This window comes from Typopeltis vanoorti, chromosome 19 (genome assembly GCF_054136105.1).
Source record: "Typopeltis vanoorti isolate ZY-2024b chromosome 19, IOZ_Tvanoo_1.0, whole genome shotgun sequence".
NCBI classification, from domain to species: domain Eukaryota; kingdom Metazoa; phylum Arthropoda; class Arachnida; order Uropygi; family Thelyphonidae; genus Typopeltis; species Typopeltis vanoorti.
The window spans coordinates 4,931,621-4,947,370 of record NC_143567.1 but is presented as its reverse complement, the minus strand read 5'-3'; the positions used below and the strand labels follow the sequence as shown (position 1 = coordinate 4,947,370).

Genomic DNA, 15,750 nt, shown 5'->3' with positions numbered 1-15,750 from the left:
TTTAAGAATTTAAAGATCAGTGTATATTTTTGTTAAGTCTTGCTAGTTTCTTGAATAATTTTATTTGGAAAAATTACTAAACCTCTGATTTAGCATGATTAAATTTATTTAAAAAAGCACTGTTTTTCAATTAGTAATAATTGCCAGCAACGATAAAATATATTAAAGTTTTTTAATATATTTTATAGATAAATAATTATATCACTTCTATTTATGTGAAGTTTTTAATATTTTGTTCTGTTGGGTTTTAAGTAATCATAACTTTCTTTTGCAGTGCTTATATTCTTTGATTTCAATGAATTCAAGTGAAAATAAATTCACTTTGCTTTGCTTTTTTTGGGAACCATACTGTCAAACTTTTTTTTTTTAAGTGCTCATTTCTTCCTCTTTTCCTATTATCCACTTCTGTGCTTTGGAACAGTCCACACAGCTTTCCTCAAGTTGTTCAGAAGCATATCAATAGATTCATTCTCCTTTACCATAGATGCATTCTTCTTTACAATAACATATTGATGCAAACATAACACTGATATGTTATAGGTTTAGCAACCTTTTGTGTATGAGATTGACACATGTGCGTGCGTGCGTGCGTGCACACACACACACACACACACACACACACACACACACACACACACACACACACACACACACACACACACACAAAGGGGGTGTCTGGAAAGTTTTGATAAACATCTAGAACAAAAATGATATTAAATTTGTATTTGTAATAATTTTTTTTGTATTTGTAAAATGTATATGTAATTTTTATTTTTATATCAACTGAAATAAGCAGATTCTTCTGTTTATATCAGTTGATTTAATTTAATTTTTGTTCTAGGTGTTATCAGAACTTTCCACCCCAACCCCCACAATGTGTGTGTATGTGCACATACGAAAAAAAAAAAAAAAAGATTTTACTACTATTTTCCCTTAATTACCGTCATCCTTTGTATGCAATCCATGAAAAAGTTCGGAGAAACTTATGGTAACTAGATATTTTCAAAGTATTTGTAGTCTGGCATAAAGTCTGGCCACGTTATAGTATTCCTCTTACCCGTCTTTGTTTTCTTTTGGTTGGTCACTACATGCCATGATGGTTGATTTCCTCTTATTAAATTTCTCTGTCAGTACTGGATACCAGTATCCCAGAACTCTGTGCTTTCATTCACTCTTCCTCTATTGTTATCAGAAAAATTATGTTATCCATAATTTTTCTGATGATGGTATGCTCTATTTGTCTTCTTCATTCAAGAAACCTTGTAGTGCTTCAATGATTCAACCTTCTAGATCAGAGTTTGGGAACCTTTTTACTGAAAAGGGCACCCGAAATGGTCTGGCTTATGACAAAGGGCACTTGACCTAAGTTTTGCTGGAGGGGAAGTTGTAAATTTCAATACATATTTATTTAAAATGAATTTATTAATACATAATTCTGCTTATAAAATGAATTATGTATTAATATATGAATTATGCAATAATGCAAAGTATTATTGCAGATATTCAGCTAACTTAATTATAATCTGGCATGTAACTGGAATTTCCAGTTCTTAGGCGGTGGTCTAAATGAGAATCATTGAGCTGTGATACTTGGATTTCAAATGCTTCATATTTGAAAAAAGAGATTCACATGTCAAAGCACAGTAAGAATATATTTTAAGAGCACATTTTCTTAATAAGGGATAGCTATTTTTATCAACTAAAAAAGGTATAATGTTAAGTTCACATCAGAATGTTTCATCATTCTGATGTGAACTTAACATTATACCTTTTTTTTTTTTATTTTTATAATTTCTAATTCCAAGTCTTCTGCATTACTAATTTGGAAATAAGCATACAAAATTATTCGAAACACATCAAATAAACAACTAATTGTCACTTTGTCACTCTAGAATATTCTGGCTATTACTAGCCTAGTATGACAGAAGTGCATACTCCCCCCCCCCCCTTTTTTTTTTTTTTTTTTTTTTTTTTTTTTGTTGTTGTTGCCAGCAAAGGTTGGTCGATTGGTAGAGCCTCTGCTACTAATGGCTCACGCAAAAAATTAAGCAAATTTGATCGTGGCTAGTAGTTGGAAGGGGATCAATCATTCGATGCTGTTGGCACACTCTCAAAGTCCAAAGTCCCTCGATGAGTCTTTGGACTCCCTGGAGATGTCACATAATAACAATAATAATAATAAATAAGGAATCAAGAAAAAATTTTGGCATTTGAAAGAACTTGTTACAGGAAGATTCTAAGAATAGGATGAGTACAGAAAATCACAAATGAAGAGCTCTATCGGAAGATACAACCAAAAGAGAATCTAATGCAGAACATTATAAAATGGAAGCTGCAATTATTTGGACACATCTGTAGAATGAGTGAAGACTGGAAGATAAAGACATTTATGTTTGGTATTATGGATGGTGTAAATGGAAGAGGTAGGCCATACAGAGAATGGATAGATGACATAAAGGACTGGTGTGGAATGGGTGTACAGAAACTGCGACACTGTGCACTGGACAAAGAAAGGTGGAAGAAGATAGTGAAGGAGGCATTGGACACCAACGGGCAGTGAGCCCATGGTTTGTGATGATGATGATGATTAGGTAAAGTGTACTGCAACAATTTAACTGGTGTTCTGAAATTTAACCTGTAGTGACAAATCAGTAATCTGTGCTTAAAATTCAACCAGTTAATGTTTTTTTTTTTTTTGTCCATAAGTAAAGGTTATATGTGTTTATGTTTATTTTTGATATAATCTCTTTGATAATAGTTCTTTTAAAATAAATATTATTACAAAAAAATTATATTCCATTCTTATAATACCGATCTCTTCATAGAAATATACTGTTATATTTTAAAACACGGGTATTAGTACTTGACTTGCTTAGCCTTGTTAGCAGTGGGACAGAGCTGCTTAGTACTCACCCATTACTTTACAAAGAATTGTTGGGGAATGTTAAGTGAGTTTAATGTATGGTACAAATTGGAATAAGAGTACCACTTTTTGTTTGATTTGGCCTCGTTGTGCTAATATTTGTGTATAAAAATCTTGAATGTGAATGTAGTGCATTTTATTAATAATGATCTGTGGTTCAGTTGAATTTCAGAATTCATGACCACCGAAGAATTTATCCTTAAACCTTCTTCAGCAGTGTTGGATATATTCCTCAAATTTTGTTTTTTTGCATTAACTTGTTTTTGCAAAAAGTATATGTTGCTGATTTTCCACTCATTCCAAATCATCATTGCATGTACTTAAATATATTTTCAGGGTGAATGACTGCATTTTAAGGATAAATGGCATTGATGTTACCAGTGTCGAAAAACGAAATGTAGTAGAAGCTGTGAAAAATTCTGGTGGAGTGCTGACACTTGTAAGTATTCAATTATTTTATAATTTTGAAAAAGAGCATGTCCTGCACAATTGCTAACAATAGCAAAATGATATATTTCATAAACTGATAGAATCTGTTAATTTACCAAATTATCATTTTTCAGACATTCGCCCACAGCACAAATAATCCTATTTGTGCTGTGGGCGAATTTTGTTCACAGCACAAATAATCCTATCCCAGTGCATGAATCTGTGCATTTATTTCAGTAGAAGTGCAGTATTTGTTGGCTTTCTAAATTCAGGTTTCCAGTTATTGTACATTAGAAATTCAGGACAAGGATATAGATACAGTCCACCTGAGTGACAGAGCACAGTAGTAGCTGGAAACTGGTTCTGTATTGAGGAAGAAAAGGAAGCGTGAGTAGGGAGTAGACATCTAGTTGACTTGAAACAGATTGGAAGCTTTTCAGAAAAGGTTTTTTGATACAAAATTTACAAGCAGATGACAAATCTATCCAGACTGTTTTTTTCAATTTTCTTAGCTCTGTGTTTTAAATTACTCACATGATATTAAAGTTCATTCTCTAACCAGTTCATTTAGTACTTTCATTCTTCTAGTAGGAGGACAAATGCTGAATTCAGGTAATAGAAACTTCCTACTTTGTAATGGAATAAGAGTATGACAGTTCTGAACATAAAATGCCCTGACTTTTAATTCTGTGATTGGACTGTGCTTCATGAAAACCATATATGGTAACAGCAACAAGGTAACTGGACATACTGCAAATTAGGCAGTCCATAAAGGATACTGCTTGTAGCAAAATGGAGCTCCACCATATTATATCAGCCTTTCTGAATAACTGTTTTCCAGACAGGTAGATTGGGAGAAATTACATCGTCTTTCATATTTAGCAGATTTGATCCCTTATTCAATCCATCTGGAATTTCCTTATGTGTGTGTGTGTGCTATATAAAGGATTTCATGTATAATATGCAGATAAAGAAAGTGGCAAATGATTGCTAGTTTGGTATTTGTCTTAAGACATGCTGTGAAACACTTGGGGGCGGGGTGAAATTGAATACTGTCCACATGATATTTGTGGACCACCTCCAGGGGCAGTCATTAAAATTTGGTGAAATTGTTGTCTCCAAGTGAAAAAAATCAGTGATTCTATCTCTACTAGTTTATGAAATTATCACTTTTGCTATTGGTTGTAATTCTCCTGGAGTCTGTATTAAGTGCTAGTTCTTATATAGTTCTCTTCCCCCCCACTTTGTTATAAATTAAATTAAAGATGCTAATGAATTATATTCTTTTTAATCCTTTAGCAAATAAAGTTTGCACATGAAGTTTTTTCACAACTAGGCTAATGACTTCACATTAATTACCTTAGTGTCCCATAAAGCAAATCATGCATCCTTTCAGGTGTGTATAATACTATGCATTATGGGAAGGGCCACTACCCAGACCAGTTTTGACCATTATTAAAGTAATGGTCAAAACTGGTCCCACTAATGAGACCTTAAAGAAAATTTAAGGTCTCATTAGTGGGAGCTAGACCCAAAAGAGATACCAAGGTTGAAACAATGCAGAAGTCACTTATATATCCCATATACAAGAAGTGAAAAAGTGTAACAACTTATTATTAAAATACTCTGGATTAGATAATTAGGGTTCAGTCGAAGAAGTAGTAGTGTGATTTCTGCATTGCTTCAACCTTGGTATCTCTTTTGGGTCTAGCTCCCACTAATGACAATCCCATTTTATGGGATGAAAAACCTGTAGTTGGGAAAACCCTGTTTGCTCTTGGCAGAGATTGACTAACTCAGGATTCAGTCAAAGAAATGCTTAGAAAAAATTCCTTCAATTGGTTACCAGAATCAAAACTTAGAATGCTCTTTCTTTGGGCAGCCTAGTTCTATGGATGCAAATGTGTTGCTTACACACGCCTGTTAGTTGAAAACATTGTTATTTATAAATAGTTAATATAATGATTTTTGGTGCAAGCATTCAAAATTAGTGCAAAAACAATTCGTATAATGTTATCAGTAAAATGAACAAACTTGAATTATTTTGTTCCATTACAATGCTTTGAAAAATAAAATAAATCAAATTTACCATTAGTAAATAAATTCATTGCTGAGGCTTATTTCTTGTCACATTTCAAAAGATATTATTTATTTCATTTTCACACATGTGAAATTCTAACAAACACAGTAAATAAATTGTTGATACTTGAAAGCATAGATGAATAGAGAAACTATAAATTTGAAATTAATGGAAACAGATTAGTGTAAAGATTATGTTGGTTAGGAATTGAATGTTTTATATTGTTCCCATCCATGAAAAGATTTTATAAACCTAAAGTTCATTTGTTCTGTTGGTGGGCTAAGGATTTCTTTTTTTGTTTTTATTAATTTTATATATTTTGTTATGTTTATTCATTTTTTAAATAGTCTGGAAATCCTGCTTTATTGACCAAACACAAAACTTCTTCAAGCCACTTCACACTTCCAATAAGCAGGCAGTGGTCTCACCTGGTGATGAAATTCTTCTCCTGTCTAATGACAATCACAAACATTTATTCCACATTGGGATTCAAACCTGTAGCATATGCTAACTGCTTAGCCAAGTAGGCCAGCATTTTGATAAAACAAGGAAACCTTATGTTTAACTGTTATGAAACATAGCAATTGAAATTAAATATGTGGAATTAGTTTGAGGTGAATATTTCATGCTTTCTGAAACTATGCAAAGTTTTCTGCATTTTGATCATTATATAGATTTCTATAATTGCTAATATTGACCTGGTTGGTAGAATGTTAAGCATATCTGCTCTCCAGCCAAAAGGTTGTCGGTTTGAATCCTTCCATGGGCATGGATGTTTGTGATGGTCTGTGAAAATACTAGTGGTTGTGGTGGGCAGTGGACATAAACCGAATGATGGTATTGGTGGTAATAAAACATTGTTTTCAAGGCATTCCTCACTCCTATTGTAATCAAAATTTTCTAACATGATGTCATGCAAAATTTGTAAATTACTGTTTGTATCTGTTGAGGCTTAAGTGCTGGGAGGACATCAGGTTGCTGGTTTAATGGAATATTTATACCACCAGGAAAGTATTAAAAACTAATTTTAATGCTTCCAATATTTTTGTCTCAGACATCTTCAGGGATTACAAATAATTCTTTAACACACCCTGAAATACAATGCAATACTAAGTGAAATACATGGGTGACTCTAAAATACTTCAGACAGACAGATCTGTAACCATCTATTTAGAAGAATACAAATCATACCTCCATTTTTGTATCCATTTTTGGATACAACCCACAGGATCTCCTGGAGAAAAACCACCATTTTCCAACATAGTAAATTCAAAAAGAGAGGCTGTTTTTATAAACTGCAGCAGCACTCAGAAATCAATTGAATTTAAATAAATATGGTTGCATGAAATTTCCCAAAATTCATCATCATCAAATTCCTGCCATGTACCCTCAAGGGGTGTACAGCATATCACAGTACTACATGAAAAAATTACATCATTACTAACTTCCTATCTACAATTTTCCTCCAAATCAGTCTGTTACTTGTCAAGACTCCAACATTATCAGATCTTATATTTCTATCGTCTAAGGCATTTTGTACCGTATCAATCCACCTATATCTTGGTCTTCTTCTGGGTCGTTTTCCTGCCAACCTGGCAGAGAACACTTGTTTTGCTAATCTTTCCTCTCCCATTCTATTTAAGTGACCATACCACCTGAGATTAGCTCTGCTAACACATTCCTGGATGCGGACAATGTCAAGTTCTTTCCTAATATCCTCATTTTTAATATGATATTGCCATTGATGCCATCTGTTCACGCCTCTAATCTTTCTCAGGACGCTCATATCTGCGGTCTCTAGTCTTTGGTCAAGTGTTTTACTTCTGACCCAGCTCTCAGATCCATAAGTTAAAACTGGTTTGAACACTGTCTTGTATACAGTTAATTTAGTTTTCCGACTAATTTCTTTTTTATTCCATATGAATTTATTCAATTGACTTCCCACCATACCAGCTTTGCTGATTCTGTTGTCTATTTCTATATTTAATTTACCATCTTCAGTAAAAATCGTGCCTAAGTAGCTGAAATGTTTTACTTGTTCCACAGGTTCTCCATTCACAACACAGTTGACATTTTCAATAATTCTGCCTATTTTCATTGTCTTTGTCTTTTTATTGCTGACCTTCATACCATATCTATTACAACAGCTATTCAATTTAGCCAGAGAATCTTGCAGACTTGTAGCGGATTTATTTAGAAGTATAACATCATCCGCATAAAGCAAAGAGCTGACATTAACATCTCCAATTTTGATATCAGGTTTAATACCGCATTCCTTCATAATGTGATCCATATAGATAATGAATAACAGAGGGGATAATGTACATCCTTGTCTCACACCACATTTAACATTAAACCATCTTCCTGTACTTCCTTCAATTCTAACTGCTGACTTACAACTCAAATAAAGACTAAGTATTGCTTGATATAATGCCCCATTGACACCATATAACTGCAGCGTATTGAATAGCTTCTCTCTTGGCACCTTGTCATATGCCTTTTCCAAATCGACGAAACTTAAATACAGATCTTTGTTATATTCCCATGCTTTCTCGACTATTTGTCGTAAAGTGAAGATCTGATCCTGACAGCCTCTATTTGGCCTGAATCCAGCTTGTTCTTCACCAAGCTTTTCTTCCACAATTCTTCTGAACCGTTTCTCAAGTATACTTGCATAGATCTTGCCAGGAACACTCAGTAGGGAAATACTTCTGTAATTCTCACATTCAATTTTATTTCCCTTTTTATGTATGGGTACTATGAGAGCTCTACTCCAATCATCAGGAATTCGTCCCTCTGTCCAGGCTTTCTGAACTATGCAGTGCAGCCACTGTACTCTTATACTAGACTCTTATACCACCATTCTTCAGCATTTCTGGTCGAATATCATCTACTCCTGCTGCCTTTCCACATTTCAATCCTTTGATGGCTTTTTCTACTTCAAGTATGGATATTCCTGACTGCATGCCTGGTCAGTGTTTTTTATCACTGTGCTGTCATCACTGCTTGTTTCATTTAGCAGTTTTTCAAAGTAATTACTCCATACTTCAAAGATATCTTTTTCTCCTGTTTTCATGTCACTTTATCATCTCTAATTCCTTTTACAGCACTCTTTCCTCCATTCCTAAGCTTCTTCAACAACCTCCAGAATATTTTGCCACCTTCTTGATATTTATTTTCTATATTCTTGCCAAAGTCCTCCCATGATTTTTGTTTAGCTAGTTTTACACACTGCTTAGCTTTCTTACATTTGTCTCTGTATTCTGTAAGAGTAAAAGCTGACTTATTTGCCAGGAACTTTTGATAAGCTTTCTTCTTTTCCTTCACTGCCTCTTTAACTTCCTGTGTCCACCAGGGAGTTATGATTTTTTTATCCTTGCACATAACCTCACCACATGCCTCTCTTGCAGAATCAATCAATGTTTTCTTCAGAGTTTGCCACTGAATCTCCAAGATTTGATTCCTGTTCTCAAACTCTTTCATTTTTTCTTCAATAATCTTTGTGTATTTTAGTCTACAGTTCACATCTGAGAGCTGCTCAACTTTTATTCGCTTTAAAACTTTCTTACATGTTATTCTTTTCAATATGAAATTCAATTTTATCCTGCTCAAGACTAAATAGTGATCACTTCCAATTTCAAATCCTCTGTACACTCTGGTGTCCTGCACCAGGGAGAAAACATCACTATCAACAATAACATAGTCAATGAGACTTTTCTTATTCCTTGCCTCTTCTCTCCATGTGAATTTGTGCACATTTTTATGTTGGAACATGGTGTTAGTAATAACCAGTCCATGCCCTGAGCAGAAATCCAATGTATTTGCCATTATTATTAGCTTTGCTCTTTTCTCCAAATTTTCCCAAAACATTTTTGTATGTCTGACAATCACTTCCTACTCTGCTATTTAGATCCCAAACAAGGTCCAACTTTTCCTTTTTCATTGTGTCAGTAGCTTTCTCTAGAGCCTCAAAAAATTCCTCCACTTCTACCTTAGTAGAGCCTTCTGTGGGACCATAGGCACAAATAAGTCTCATTGTCCAGTTCCCCATTCTCATATTTGCCCACATTACTCTACTTGAGACTGACTGCCATTCAAGAAGATTAGCCTCATATTTTGTGTTGAATACTATGGCTACTCCTTCTTTTCCTTGATTGTCATTGCCTGAATATAGCATTTTGTATTTATTGCTCAGAAAGATCTCACCAGTGTTTGTCTTTTTTTTGTTTCAGTCACCCCTATTATGTCGACCTGGTACTTATCTAATTCCTCAGCTAGCTGCATTTCTTTGCTATTCAGGCTTCTTACATTGATAGTACCGATCTTTAACTCTGGTGATGTTGAGTTGGGGTTTGTTTTCAGATTTGTTCCAGTAGCTGACTTTTCGCTGTTCGCCCTGGTTCCTTGGCGAAAACAACGGGGGCCTTGTTTAACCGGGCGACGCCCCAGCCCGCATGAAATTTTGTCATGTTGTACCATTATTTTCTATTTTGGTTTAACCAATAAGAATACAATTTGGTCGGCTAAATCCCAAATTGCCAGCTCATCCTCGTTCATCCAGTATCCATGTAGATACCCAACAGGGTGCACCACGAGAAGGTGAGGATTGGACATTAGGTCAGAAGCCCTGGTCGGTTCTCTGCATTCCTTTAAAGGCTATGTGGAGGTCTCCTCTCAGTTATACAGCTTTGACCCTTAAGCACCCCCAAATTTCCCAAAATTTGGGAACATTAATTATCAGAGTTTCCACTTCACATCCTAGACCACCTACAAATGCTCATGGAGGGCACACCACCTAGATAGGATTTTTAGAGTCACCCACATGTTTCACTTAGTATTGTGTTGTATTTCAGTGTGTGTTACAAGAGTAGTAATCCCTGAAGATGTCTCAGTGAAAAATGAAATATTGGAAGCATTAAAATTAGTTTTTAATCCTTTCCTGGTGCTGTAAATATTCCATTAAACATCTAACATGAGATTACCGTTTGAAACTGCTTTTTTTTAAGCAAATTTAAGTTAGATAACATTGTCATTGCTAATTTAACCAAATATTTTTGTGTCATATACTGCCTGTAATTTATAAAGCTTTTAAAATTTATAAAACTTGAAAAAATTGAAATTATAAATTTCTGTGCTATGGTAGCATTCGTAACAATCTTATTGGCAAGAAATCAAAATCTCAGTTATTGATTTGTCAATCTTCTTTACCATTGCCTATTACAGTATACAAGCATGTGTATGCATTAAAAAATAACTTCTGTTAAGGTTTTGTTTATATTTTACATTTAGATAGTGAGAAGGCGCCGTCTGGCTAGCAGTCGAAGTGTGCACAATGTTCTCCTTAATGTTGGTGGAGGAAAACACCATGGTTTGACCCTTGAAAATGGTGTTTACGTAAGTCGCATCATGCCTGGTTCGGTAGCAGCACGTGAAGGATCTGTAGCTGTTGGTGACAGACTTCTTACCGTACGTATTCTACTAAAATTTAACTTATGACAAACTAATAAACAGTCACAGGAAAATGCAGTAGTACGAGGGAGAAAAGTAACACTTCAATCTTTGATATTTGTTTGCAGTAATTTTCATTTGAAAATTAAATTTTGTTTGCAATAGATTAAAACTCTTTTTTTTGTGTGATAGAATATTCATTTCAATGATGGCATTCAAATATAGACACCCCCCCCCCCCATCCCTCATCCACTCCTGTTGCATGATGCCAAAAAGTATTATTCATTAACCTGATTTAAAATAAATCATATGTAGATACAATCCATTTAAATCTTTTTGTTAGTAATCTTATATGGTGAATGTCACAAAGCAACCTATTCTTTATTATAAATTGCAATCTCTTTTATTATTAGAGCTAAATCCATTTTACTGCTTTTTTTTTTTTTTTTGAGCAATCTAAAAAAAAAGTTTTTCGTCATGATATCTTCAAGAATCTGTTGATACTTGCCAAAGCAGAATATAAAGTACACTCCATTTCTCTTTTCTACCTTTTAGTGACAAGCTGTAAGGAATATATGATGTGATAAATCTTCAAAATGTTTACAGAAAAATACATGTAATTACATTCCAAGCTTTATATATTTTTTTTTCTCAAACATTGGAACATCATTTTTATCTATTAACCATCTATTTTTATATATTATTACCGCCATGCCACATGCTAATACCATTTTTGTCAGTTAATTACATGTAATCTAGTTGATTTGCCTGAATTTCCGATATATACTTTTGAATGAGATTTTTTATCATATTTCAAGGATTTCATAATAAGCAATAATTTCGGTGTGAAATAATCTTTACTTTATTTCCTCAGAATTATATTGATCATTCATTGAAATTTAATGATAAATGAATTAATCATTTCAAATTTATTATTAATTAATAAAGAATTTTAGACAATATTGAGAAATATTTAGTTTTTGTTATTTTAGCATTATTTTATGATTAGTTGAGGTATGAAATGTGCAATGCTGAATTTAGCTAAGTATCATCACTTCCTAAAAGAAATTATATTTTTCAGTTGACAGTTTCTCATTAATTCTTTTACATCATCATAATTTTCCTGATGTATGCCCAAGAGGTGTTCAGGTTACTATAGCAGCACTAATGATTTACATTATTATTAATCTCCTATCAACAATTTTCCTCCAAATAAATCTTTAACTTGCGATTACTTCAATACTGTGATATCTAACATTTTATTCTTCCAAAGCACTTCTGACTGAATCAATCCGCCTAGACCTTAGTCTTCCTTTGGGTCTCTTACCTGCCATCTTGGGATCAAACACCGTTTTGCTAACCTTTCCTCACCCATTCTATTTAAATGGCCAAAGCACATTAGATAGCTCTCCTGGCACATTCTTGAATGCTAACAATGTGAAATTTCTTTCTAATATCTTCATTTTTAATATGGTTCTGCAATTGTTGTCACTGGTTCACTCCCTTAATTTTTCTCAGAACTCTCGTATCTGTGGTTTCTAGTCTTTGATCAAGTGCTTTATTTCTTATACAACTCTCAGATCCATAAAACTGGTTTGAACACTGTTTTATATACTGCTAGTTTGGTGTTTTGGCTAATTTCTCTCTCATTCCTTATAAATTTATTCAGCTGGCTACCTGCCATACCAATTTTGCTTATTCTGTTGTCTATTTCAAGATTTGACCTGCCATCTTCACTACAAACTGTGCCCAAATAACTGAAATATTTTACTTGTTCTATGTAGGTTCTTCATTGCAAATGCACCTGAAATTTTCTATGTTACTGCCTATTTTAATAGTTTTGGTGTTTTTTATATTACTGATTTTTATGCCAAATTTGTTACAAATGTAATTCCGTTTAGTTAGAGAATTCTGGAGACTTGCGCTGATATGTTTTAAGAGTACAACATAATGTGCATAAAGCAGAGAGTTAAGTTTTATATCTCAGATTCCAATATCACATATAATGCCACTTTCTTTCATGATGTAATCCATATAGATGATGAGTAAGAGTAGAGATAATGTGCATTCATTTTTGTCTTACTCCTGAATTTACATCAAAGCATCATCCTTTGGTTCTTTCACTTCTAACTACTGATTTACAACTTAAATATTGCCAATACATTGCTCTGTGTAATGTTCCATATACCCCATATGATTGTAGTGTTTTGAAAAGCTCTTCTCTGGGCACCTTGTCATATATGCCTTTTCCAGATCTACAAAACTTAAGTACCGGTTCTTGTCATTTCCATGATTTCTCAACTATTTGTCACAAACTGAAAATTGGATCTCGACAATCTTTATTGGCAGTGGCGACTTGTGGCTTGAAATCGTGAGATGCTGCAACTTTCGAAATATACAAACACACTGTAAGTACAGCGTATACATGTTTGGATAAAATATCAAAATTACGGTAAAAATTATAAAAGAAATTAAACATGAAAAATATTGTTTATTATCAATAAAATTATACAGTTTGATATAATTCAAAATTACTTAAAAATAAAATCCATTATCATAATCCCAATAATGTTCTAAAATAAAAACTATAACAAATGTTATGTCTTTAATTGTAATGTCCAAATATTTAAAGAGATGGAGTAAACACGATAAGCACTACAAATGCTCTATTACTGGTGCAAACTGCATATAAACAAAAGTGGAACTTCACGACGGACAGTGCCGCATTATGCTAATAGCTTGCATCTCACTATGACGTGCATATGCTTGCGCACTTAGCAATATGACACTGTGGTAAACACAGTGCTGCTAGCATCCTTCACCCTCCTAAGTGCTACAAGATTTATTTTTATTATTTTTTTATACAAAATGAGAGAATTGTATACGATTGTTGATGATAAAATTAAATATTACAAGCAAATATAAATAAATTAATAAATATATTGAGAATAATTGGGGTGCTGCAGTTTTGCAGTGCCTATGCATGAGCAGCCCCTGTTTATTGGCCTGAAACTAGCTTTCCTCCAAGTTTCTCTTCCACAATTCTTCTCATTATCTTTTCAAATAGCTTGTATAAGTCTCACCTGGAACACCTAGTAGAGAAATTCCTCTGCATTTCACACATTCAGCTTTATTTCCTTTTTTATAGATGGGTACCGTGAGAGTTCTACTCCAATTATCTGGAATTTGACCTTTTGACGAGGTCCTCTGAATTATTCCGTGTAGCCACTGTAAAACTTTTATACCTCCTTACTTGAGCATTCTGGTCGAATATCATCTACTCCAGCTGCCTTTCCACATTTTAAGTTTTTGGCTGTTTTTTCTACCTCAAGTGTTGATATGTACTCCTTTTCACATTCTTCTTGAAAATTTTCTAGTATGATTCTATCCCTGCTTGTTTCTTTAACAATCTTTCAAAGTAATTACTCGCACATCTAGGATATCCTTAACTTTTATTTTATTTCTTTTACAGTACTCTTTGTTCCATTTCTAAGCTTCATTTTCAATAGCCTTCAGGTCATTTTGCCACTTTCCTGATATTTATTTTCCACACTCTTACCAAAGTCTTCCCATGACTTTTGTTTAGCTACTTTTACCCATAAATTAGCACTCTTATATTTTTCTCTGTATTCTCATAGGGCATCTGCTAACTTTATTGCTAGGAAACTTTGATATGCTTGCTTCTTTTGTCTACCATAAGGTTCTTATTTTTCTATCCTCGAAGACAGCTTTACCAGAAATATCCCTAGCTGAATCATTCAGTGTTTTCTTCAGAGTTTTCCACTGAAACTCAAAGGTTTGGGTCTTGTTTTCAATCTCTTTAATTTTTTCTTCAACAGTGTTTATATAGTTGAGTCTTCAATTTGCCTGTAAAAGCTGTTCAACTTTAATTCTTTTAAAACTTTAATTTTACAATAATACAACCATGTTATAAATAACTATTTTAATTTCCCGATGTTTCGACCTTCATATTACGGTCATCATCTGGAGTATATACAAGGACAAGCTGGGTAGAATATGTGCTTTCCATATGCTTGGGATTTTCAGACCATCATTATTGTTTAGATTGGGGTGGTTGATAAGAATCTCACAGGCTTCCTTAAATTTGTGTTCATAACATGTTTTTGTGGGATGTAAACAATTGGTGCTTTTCCAGTCAATTCTATGTAAAGTGTTCAGGGCATGATCAGAAAGGCCAGCTTCACCATAGTTATTATATTTAATGTGCGTTTATGTTCCTTTTGTCCGATATGAATTGTGCATCCTGTTTCCCCTATATATATGGTAAATTAGAGGTGCAATAAATACGGTATGCTCCAGGGTCGGCCAGCAGAGGGAGAGCGTTTTGCAATACAAAATAACCAGAACGTAAGGTATAGAGAGCCCGAATTATCACCTGGCCAACAAAAACCCTCTTATATCAGAAACTCAGAACACTTCATAAACATAATCAAAGACATTACATTAGAAAAAGATGATTTATTTCAGTTTTGACGTCTCTGCCCTCTTTATGAATGTGCCAATCAACGACACAATCCTTCTTTTACAGAACAAATTCCCTCCAGATATCATGGCGCTCTTTGCACATGCATTAATGTGCCAATCAACGACACAATCCTTTTAAAGCCACCTTTAAACCTCCTGCAAAAATAAAAAGCTTACTCAACTCATCCAAAGACCCACTCCTATCCGCTGGCCCACCCTGGCGTGTACATATTTATTAAGTTTTAAAAGAGGTAAACCGTGAGTAGACATGAGATACATCCATGAGATACATAATAAATAACGGAAAAACTCACGTAGAAATATTATTTAATAGTATAATTTTCGCCTGTGTGTCACAGGCATCTTCAGTACAATTGAGCACAAA

General features: G+C 33.9%; 1 protein-coding gene across 1 annotated transcript in view; it reads left to right on the top strand.

The window, feature by feature from the left end:
* Positions 1-15,750, top strand: part of Dlg5 (MAGUK family member discs large 5) — a 440,912-nt gene that overhangs the window by 180,508 nt on the left and 244,654 nt on the right. Inside the window, exons 14-15 of the mRNA XM_090409542.1 lie at positions 3,260-3,362; positions 10,722-10,898. Coding sequence (XP_090265668.1) covers positions 3,260-3,362; positions 10,722-10,898 — 280 coding nt within the window. The remainder of the gene's footprint in view (positions 1-3,259; positions 3,363-10,721; positions 10,899-15,750) is intronic.